The sequence below is a fragment of the Takifugu rubripes genome, chromosome 9 (genome assembly GCF_901000725.2).
Source record: "Takifugu rubripes chromosome 9, fTakRub1.2, whole genome shotgun sequence".
Classification (NCBI taxonomy): domain Eukaryota; kingdom Metazoa; phylum Chordata; class Actinopteri; order Tetraodontiformes; family Tetraodontidae; genus Takifugu; species Takifugu rubripes.
In genome coordinates, this window is record NC_042293.1 from 15212788 (window position 1) to 15222787 (window position 10000).

Genomic DNA, 10000 nt, shown 5'->3' on the forward strand with positions numbered 1-10000 from the left:
GCAGACACGAATGCTGTGCACGTCGTCCTCAGGTCCCATTGCAGGTCACGTGGGTGACGGGAATTTCCACTGCTTGATGGTGTTGGATCCTGGTGACCCAGAGGAGGTGCAGAGAGTTCACCTGTTCACGGAGAGACTTGCCAGGTAACTCTGAAGCCTCCTGACACGAGTCTTTGCCCAGTAGCGCCGACATGCTGCTCAGGCTGCTCTTCCTGCAGGCGAGCCCTGGCCATGGACGGTACCTGCACAGGTGAGCATGGAGTGGGACTCGGGAAGAGGGCTCTGCTGTGTGAGGAGCTGGGACACGCGGCGATGCAGGTCACAAGCTCGCTGAAGCAAATGCTCGACCCCATGAACCTGATGAATCCGGGCAAGATTCTGCAGCCCAGAGGAGGGTAAAGGGCGCCAGTCCCAGAACCTTCTGGTCTCCCAAAACACGCTCGGAATGTGTAAACATCTGTGTTTCCCAGAGCAAGATGAGGCCGCCGAGGCCTTGATCAACCCCCACCCTCTACCAAGGCCTCGACTAAGGCCTCTACTAAGACCTCTACTAAGACCTCTACCAAGGCCTCTACTATGGCCTCTACTATGGCCTCTACTAAGGCCTCTACTAAGGCCTCTACCGAGGCCTCTACTATGGCCTCTACTGAGGCCTCTACTAAGGCCTCTACTATGGCCTCTACTAAGACCTCTACTATGGCCTCTACTAAGACCTCTACTAAGGCCTCTACTATGACCTCTACTAAGACCTCTACTATGGCCTCTACTAAGACCTCTACTATGGCCTCTACTAAGGCCTCTACTATGACCTCTACTAAGACCTCTACTATGGCCTCTACTAAGACCTCTACTATGGCCTCTACTAAGACCTCTACTACTGTGAAGATCAATTTGAAATATATCTTTATAATGTATCTTCTCACATGTTGTAAACAAAGAAAGTTTTGGGAAAACGTCCAGTGTGCTATAAATGTGTCTAATCAGGATTTTCCTCTGGAACCAAATAAATCCAGCTGTGAAACATCTGTGGAAGATTTTTTTGTTCTGATTTGGGGATTAAATCAGATAAATAAACCATCAAAACTAAATTTTGTTTTGGCCTCAAGAAATGTGCAAAGGAAAAGATCTCACTCACTGGTTACCTGCTGGTCACACACTGGTTACCCTCTGGTTACTGACCGGTTACCTCTGGTTATCCTCTGGTTACTGACTGGTTACCTCTGGTTACCGACCGGTTACCTCTGGTTGCCGACCAGTTACCTCTGGTTACCGACTGGTTATCCTCTGGTTACCGACTGGTTACCCTCTGGTTACCTGCTGGTCACCCTCTGGTTATCCTGCTACCCATCATTCTATGCCTCTCCTCCCTCTCTACCCACCCCCCCCCAATCAGCAGGAGGGTCCCCCGACATGAGCCTGGTCCTGCTCCAGGTTTCTTAATGTTAAAGGGGAGTTTTTCCTGCCACTGTTGCCACCCATTAGAAAATGAGGAGATGTGGATTCATGTGATCATAATTTCAATAAAGTACATTCATCCATCCATCATCCATCCATCCATCTATCCATCATCCACCCACCCATCCATCATCCATCCATCCATCTATCCATCATCCACCCACCCATCCATCCGTCCACCCATCCATCCATCCACCCATCCATCCATCCATCCACCATCTGTCCACCATCCATCCATCCATCCATCCATCCATCACCCATCCATCCATCCATCAATCCATCATCCATCCACCATCCATCCATCCTCCATCCATCCATCATCCACCCATCAATCCACCATCCATCAATCCATCCATCCATCAATCCATCCATCCATCCATCCGTCCATCCATCATCCACCCATCCGTCCATCCATCATCCATCCATCCATCATCCACCCATCAATCCACCCATCCATCCATCCATCCACCCATCCATCAATCCATCCATCCATCCACCCACCATCTATCCATCATCCATCCACCCATCCATCCATATGGCATATTTGCTGATAATGCGAATAAAGTTAATATTCGCTCTTCAGTCACTTGTTCTCCACGTCCATGTGTGGGAGGAACAAATGTGACTTTGGAACCTTTTCGGTGGGTTTTTGTGTCACTGTCGCCACATTATCCCACTGGACCATTATTCAGGAGAGGGATGAGACTCGTAGTTAATGCAGCCTGCCACCAGGGGGCGACATGTGACACTCCTATAATACGTTCAGAGTCAATATTGTTCATAGTTCCGCCTATTCCCTCTATATGATTCTGCGCGTCAAATGGATCAGTTTTCGATCGGACTTCAGTCTAAGCGCGTGCATGTCGCCGTCCCGGGCTGCGTGCGTCCTGATCCGAGCTTGCGCACTGTGCGCCTCTATTGTCTGCCCCCAGCAGCAGCGGCATCAGCGGCGGCCACGGAGAGGAGAGGAGAGAAGCCGATCTGGGTAAAGCCTGAGCCGATCTGCGGCGGAGAGGAAGCGACACATCCTGCAGGACATCAGCGGACGCGCACAGACGCGCACACACGGGGAGCCAGAGACGGCTCGTCGTGTGTTGCAGCCAGACACCCAGCAACAGTTGTCACGATGTCTGAGATGAGATGAAGCGCACGCAGCCAAGTAAATACTGCGGCGCTGCTGTGATTCGTGCCGGCCGGAATAAACGTGTTGCTGCCGCGTCCCGCCTACAATGATACTGTCGCGATAATCAGGACAGGACAGGAGAGGACGGGACGGGAGAGGACGGGACGGGACCGGGGAGCGCGGCGTGCGTGCACACATCCAGGCGGCAGGGCGGGCTCATGCGCCGCTCAGCTGGGAAACGAGCTGTTGCGTCTGCACAGAGTCAGAGCTGACGAGCCTGCGGAGACACGCGGACAGACAGGCAGGCAGGTCGAGAAGCAGACAGGCGCGAGGGGAGGGGGGCGACAGCCTTTTTCGGCGGATCGAGCCGAGCCCCCTCCTGTTTCCACCCAGAACCCCCTGTCTCTTGCCTCCCGCTTTGGATGGGGGGAAAGCAGAGCACGGCGGGTCGGCCCAGGGGTGCTTTTCCCGGTGTCTCCACGGATGACAGCGCGGTGCCACCCTCGGCCCATTTTGGCCACTACCGTCCTAGCGGCACCATGGGCCTGCGGAGCCGCTCGGTGAGCTCTGTAGCCGGGATGGGCATCGAGCACAGTCCTGCTGTGCCTTTCGGCTTCTACACCCCAAGAGGGTCGGACTCGGATCGTGCCGGAGGTGGGTCAGGGGGGACCACAGCCTCTACCCACGGACCTGGCTATCAGGACAGTGGGGGTGGAGGGCATCACACGGATGGGGTGCTCTATTTGGGGTCCCGAGGGTCACTGGCTGACACCTTGCCCCTGCACATCGCACCCCGCTGGTTCAGCGCGCACAGCGGTAAGGGCGCACAGACACACGCTCGGACGCGCCTCGCGAACACTATCAGGTGATAATTGGATCACAGAACACAAAAGATGTTGACAGTAAGCGCAGCCTCACACACAACTACTGACACACACACACACACACACACACACACACACCGTGTTATAATGCAGCTTGAGAACACAGCAGAACTCTAAAAACACGTTTATTTCCTGCAGCTTGTTTTTTTAAAGTTTAAAATAAAATAAGGGGTGGAAAATAGAAAATAAGGAAGTGTGCAGCTGGAATCTGACCAGCATAACAATCATCAGTCATTCCCGGTAATTGTTGGAAACGTGTGTGAGTGAGGATTTGGTGAACCCGCGATGACAGAGCAGAGCAGCCCTAACCCTAACCCAACCCAACCCTACCCTACCCTACCCTACCCAACCCTACCCAACCCTACCCTAACCCAACCCTAACCCTAACCCCTAACCCCTAACCCAACCCTAACCCAACCCTACCCAACCCTAACCCTAACCCTAATCCAACCCTACCCTACCCTACCCTACCCAACCCTACCCTAAACCTAACCCAACCCAACCCAACCCTACCCTACCCTAACCCTAACCCAACCCTAACCCTAACCCTAATCCAACCCTACCCTGCCCTACCCAACCCTAACCCTAACCCAACCCAACCCTAACCCTAACCCAACCCTACCCAACCCTAACCCAACCCTAACCCAACCCTACCCTACCCAACCCTAACCCTAACCCTAATCCAACCCTACCCTACCCAACCCTAACCCTAACCCTAACCCAACCCAACCCTAACCCAACCCTACCCAACCCTAACCCAACCCTAACCCTACCCAACCCTACCCTACCCTACCCTACCCAACCCTAATCCTAACCCAACCCTACCCAATCCTAACCCAACCCAACCCTACCCAACCCTAACCCAACCCTAACCCTAACCCTAACCCTAACCCTAACCCTACCCAACCCTATCCTACCCAACCCTAATCCTAACCCAACCCTACCCAATCCTAACCCAACCCTACCCAACCCTAACCCAACCCTAGCCCTAACCCTAACCCTAACCCTAACCCTACCCAATCCTAACCCAACCCTACCCAACCCTAACCCAACCCTAACCCTAACCCTAACCCTACCCAATCCTAACCCAACCCTAACCCTAACCCTAACCCAACCCTAACCCAACCCAACCCTACCCAACCCTAACCCTAACCCTAACCCTAACCCAACCCTAACCCTAACCCTAACCCTAACCCAACCCTAACCCAACCCTACCCTACCCAACCCTAACCCAACCCTAACCCAACCCTAACCCTAACCCTAACCCAACCCTAACCCAACCCTACCCTACCCTACCCAACCCTAACCCAACCCTAACCCAACCCTACCCTACCCAACCCTAACCCAACCCTAACCCATCTTCAGTGTCAGCAGGCTCCACAGGTCGTTCCTCACAGTGTGAATACTGCTGCCAAACCTGGCTGAGTCAATTACCCGTCCGAGAGGGAGCAGGAAGAGGAGGAGAGAGGGGGAGAGAGGGGGGAGAGGGGGGAGGATATGTTGCCTGGGTGTCCCACATGGTCGCCACGGCTTCTTTCCCTACGTAAAACCAGTCATGAGCGACACAAACACACCAAGGTGCTGCTGGAGGTGCTGCTGGTCTCCAGAGCCTCGTTAGCAAACCTTTGACAATGGGAGCAGCCTGGGTGGGAACAGCTTCCAGGTTCTGTGTATCCTGGCAACCGTGAGGGCTTTTCATACCTGTAGGAGGCGCTGTGGAGGGAGCAGGGACCAGAAACACCTGCAGGTGGAGATGCTGCTGGTGGTCAGAAGGTAGCACACGGTAGCGTTCCTCCTCCAATAAGGACGAGAAGAAGCCTGAACAGAAGCCATCGGGCCATGATTGTTGGAGTGAGAACGGCCCGTTACCATGGAGACGAGGGCAGCGCTGCTCAGGCTTCCTTTGATGATGAGAGAAAATGTAGCACGCTGATGGTGACACGACGTGTTGCTGGTCGTCACGTCGGTGGTGTCAGAGCGGCTTCATTTCTGGTTGCTTGGTTGACCTCCGGAATATCAGCAACTCTCATCGGCAACTTTGAAGAGTGCAGAAGCACAGCAAAGCCAGTATAAGTGTGAAAGAAAAGGAGACATAAAAAAGTGACTCCTGTATGAAATTAATTAGTTTAAATTTACTTCATATCATCAAAAAGTGCAACATTCCCCTGCCAAGCTGCAGAAGTGGCGTTCAACCCTGACCCTGACCCTAACCCTCTAACCCTAACCCTGACCCTGACCCTGACCCTGACCCTAACCCTAACCCTGACCCTGACCCTGACCCTAACCCTGACCCTGACCCTGACCCTGACCCTGACCCTGACCAATTTGATTTCTTCCTTGTGAAACAAAATCCAAGAGTAGATTATATTGTTATTTTACATTATCCCTTTACAGTAGCCCTTTACATTATCCCTTTACATTATCCCTTTACAGTAGCCCTTTACATTATCCCTTTACAGTAGCCCTTTACAGTAGCCCTTTACATTATCCCTTTACATTAGCCCTTTACAGTAGCCCTTTACATTATCCCTTTACATTAGCCCTTTACAGTAGCCCTTTACATTAGCCCTTTACATTATCCCTTTACGTTTGCCCTTTACATTATCCCTTTACATTAGCCCTTTACATTATCCCTTTATATTAGCCCTTTACATTAGCCCTTTACAGTAGCCCTTTACATTAGCCCTTTACATTATCCCTTTATATTAGCCCTTTACATTAGCCCTTTACATTAGCCCTTTACATTTGCCCTTTATATTAGCCCTTTACAGTAGCCCTTTACAGTAGCCCTTTATATTAGCCCTTTATATTAGCCCTTTACAGTAGCCCTTTACATTATCCCTTTACATTAGCCCTTTACAGTAGCCCTTTACATTAGCCCTTTACATTATCCCTTTACGTTTGCCCTTTACATTATCCCTTTACATTAGCCCTTTACATTATCCCTTTATATTAGCCCTTTACATTAGCCCTTTACAGTAGCCCTTTACATTAGCCCTTTACATTATCCCTTTATATTAGCCCTTTACATTAGCCCTTTACATTAGCCCTTTACATTTGCCCTTTATATTAGCCCTTTACAGTAGCCCTTTACAGTAGCCCTTTATATTAGCCCTTTATATTAGCCCTTTACAGTAGCCCTTTACAGTAGCCCTTTATATTAGCCCTTTACAGTAGCCCTTTATATTAGCCCTTTACAGTAGCCCTTTACAGTAGCCCTTTACATTAGCCCTTTACATTTGCCCTTTATATTAGCCCTTTACAGTAGCCCTTTACAGTAGCCCTTTACATTAGCCCTTTACATTTGCCCTTTATATTAGCCCTTTACAGTAGCCCTTTACAGTAGCCCTTTACATTAGCCCTTTACATTTGCCCTTTATATTAGCCCTTTACAGTAGCCCTTTATGCCTCTTTCCTGGTGACTGCTGGGAACGTCTCCAGCTCTCCTGTACTTGGGATAAAGTAGCAGGTAGAAACTACAGAAACATGGAGGTCCTGAGGGGGTAAAAGATGGACTCCCACGGGACTGTTGGGTCCTCTCATGGTTTCTCTAACTCGGTCTGATAGCTCGTTCATCGCTCGCTCTTTCAGTGTAGGAGAAGAGACGCCCTCTGGTGGCAGGTTGCACTAGGACAATCCATGTCCCTGTCCATGTCCCTGTCCATGTCCCTGTCCCTGTCCATGTCCCTGTCCCATGTCCCTGTCCATGCCCCTTGTCCCAGTCCATGTCCCTGTCCCATGTCCCTGTCCCATGTCCCTGTCCCATGTCCATGTCCATGTCCCTGTCCCATGTCCAAGTCCCTGTCCCTGTCCCTGTCCATGTCCCACCCAGCCGCTGGTCTGAGCGGCTGCTCATGCTGGTCATGCTATAATAGTGACCTTTAATGAGCAGTGATGAAAAAAGTGCTTCCTGTTGCCATGGTTACCAGCCACAACACACAGGTGTGCTGCACGTTACAGCTGGACGAGCTGTGTTGAGTGTTTCACCTCTGTCCATCAAGCTGCCCTCTGAGGGTTGGGGGGGGGGGGGGGGTAGGGGTGAGAAACACCAGATATGAGAGCCCAAGTGCCCCCCTCTGCCCCCCTCCCCCCTCCCTCTCTCTCCTCTTGCTCTAAAAAATAAATAAATAAACAACATCATGGCAGCAGCAGACGATGACGCGGCAGAAAAGTGTGAGCGTGTGTGTGTGCGTGTGTGTGTGCGCGCGTGTGTGTGTGTGCGTGTGTGTGTGTGTGTGTGTGTGTGTGTGTGTGTGTGTGCGTGTGTGTGTGTGTGTGTCCTTGATGAGCAGCAGACATTCAGAGGGTGAAAGATACATGAAAACAAGCTGACACGTGCACGGAGATGTGTAATGTCTCACCTTGAGAGTGAGTCTTGTCTTGCACACACACACACGCACGCAGCCACACACACATGCACGCACCCACGTGCACGCAGCAGTCAAGTTGGATCTGCCCATCAATCTTTCTTCCACTGCAGCCTGAGGTCAGAGTAGCTGTTTTTCATTCAGGATTTGGATCTGCTCGTCTCGCCTCTCAAGGCTGATGCTCCTCTCACGTGCACGGACCGTACGGCTGCGTGCACGTGAGAGGAAGGATCCGGGAGCGTCGCCAACGGCAGCCACTCCTGTCACGACTGTGTGACCTGCAAAATGTTCCCGTTGTGAAGTGTCATCGGGTCAGTGCTGGTACCGTGCACGTGCTGGTACCGTGCACGTGCTGGTGGTTCTGAGGACTCTGACGTCAGGATCCCAGTCATTAAAATCCTCGATATGATCACTGATCATGTGTGCTCACGTGTGAAACAGCACTCAGAAGGTCTGGTGACCCGGTCCCGTTTGGACCTCAGAACTTGCTGGATCGGCGCTGGCTGGTGTGGAGGCAACGCCCCCAAGATGGTGCGTGATCACCCTGGTCCTCCCTCACACCAGCGGGCCGTCCCGCCTCTGTATTGACACGTCCTGTCAATACATCATCAGCGCTCGTTCTGACCCCGTCCCCCTTCACATCCTGGCCCCATTAATGGGCCACACAAAACCGGTTCAGCACAGCTGGTTCAAGCACGGTGACAGGTCAGTTCACGGATCAGTGCTCAGTCGTGTCCCTGTGAGGGGGGGCGTCCCTGTGGGTGGGGGGGCGGTCACCCCCGAGTTGGATCAGGAAAAGACAAGTCCTGCAGTCTCAGACACGATGACGTTTGTGAGGCCTGAAAGTAGCCGTCCTCATCCTGCCCGTCCGGCCCAGGCAGACCATGAAGATGCACAATCATCTGGACCAGGGGGCACAACCGGGTCCTGGAGGCCACACAGAACCGGGTCCTGGAGGCCACACAGAACCGGGTCCCGGAGGCCACACAGAACCGGGTCCCGGAGGCCACACAGAACCGGGTCCCGGAGGCCACACAGAACTACACACTGTACCAACACTAGTGGCACATGAATAACAAACATGGAATGTTCAGGGACAATCCAATTTCTGGATTCCCAGCCAAGGGTTTCAGGAAGGTGGAGGCAGGAAGCATCAATGTCGGTCAGCGCTCCACTCATGCGCTTCGTATTCCCGACTCCCGAATCCTCGAAAACAACTAAAGCACCAAATGCTGGAGATGGAAGGAAACTACGACGACGCAGGAGCCCGTTGGTTACTGTGACAACCACACGGCGGCTCACGGCCATCCCAAAACACAGTCCTTTAATGGGGACAGGGATGAGGACAGGGACAGGGACAGGGACAGGGATGGGGATGAGGACAGGGATGGGGACGTGGATGAGGACAGGGATAGGGACAGGGACAGGGATGGGGATGAGGACAGGGATGGGGTCATGGATGAGGACAGGGATGGGGACAGGGATGGGGTCGTGGATGAGGACAGGGATGGGGACAGGGATGGGGACGTGGATGAGGACAGGGATGGGGACAGGGACAGGGATGGGGATGAGGACAGGGATGGGGTCATGGATGAGGACAGGGATGGGGACAGGGATGGGGTCGTGGATGAGGACAGGGATGGGGACAGGGACGGGGGTGGGGACAGGGATGAGGACAGGGACAGGGATGTGGACCAGGACAAGGACGGTGATAGGGACAGGGATGGGGACGAGGACTGGGATGGGGACGTGGATGGGGACCAGGACGAGGACGGTGATGAGGACGGGGACACTCTGCTTTCTGGCGAATGCAGCCTTTTGGTGCCTGTTGTTAGTTCTAAACTGTGGACAGTTTGTTGTCCACTCAGAGTCTTCGAGGGGACACTTGATGGACGCGTGTTCGGGCTAGACCAGCTTCAGGCTTTGGTCTTTCTCATGCTGGTCTCATGAGTCCCCTCCACCCTGACATCTTTGGTCTCTCGTCCCTCTCTGTGGAGTTCTCTGGTTCTGTCTCTGTTACCATGGAAACTGCTGGTCCTTCCAGTCAGGTGAGGAGACGGTTGGAAGTTCATGGAGAGTGTGTGTGTGTGAGTGTGTGTCTGTGTGAGTGTGTGCGTCTCTCCGACTGACGGTTTCTGGCGTTGTTTCCTTATTTCCTTATTTCCGTGTCT

General features: G+C 52.8%; 2 protein-coding genes across 2 annotated transcripts in view; both read left to right on the forward strand.

Annotated features, from left to right (window-relative positions):
* Nucleotides 1-1025, forward strand: part of ldhd (lactate dehydrogenase D) — a 16265-nt gene extending 15240 nt beyond the window's left edge. Inside the window, exons 11-12 of the mRNA XM_029841593.1 lie at nucleotides 33-144; nucleotides 219-1025. Of these exons, the coding sequence (XP_029697453.1) occupies nucleotides 33-144; nucleotides 219-399 (293 nt within the window). The 3' untranslated portion in view covers nucleotides 400-1025. The remainder of the gene's footprint in view (nucleotides 1-32; nucleotides 145-218) is intronic.
* Nucleotides 1026-2275: 1250 nt separating this feature from the next.
* The window catches only part of znrf1 (zinc and ring finger 1), a 17712-nt gene continuing 9987 nt past the window's right edge, over nucleotides 2276-10000 (forward strand). Inside the window, exon 1 of the mRNA XM_029841606.1 lies at nucleotides 2276-3394. Within this exon, the coding sequence (XP_029697466.1) occupies nucleotides 3001-3394 (394 nt within the window). The 5' untranslated portion in view covers nucleotides 2276-3000. The remainder of the gene's footprint in view (nucleotides 3395-10000) is intronic.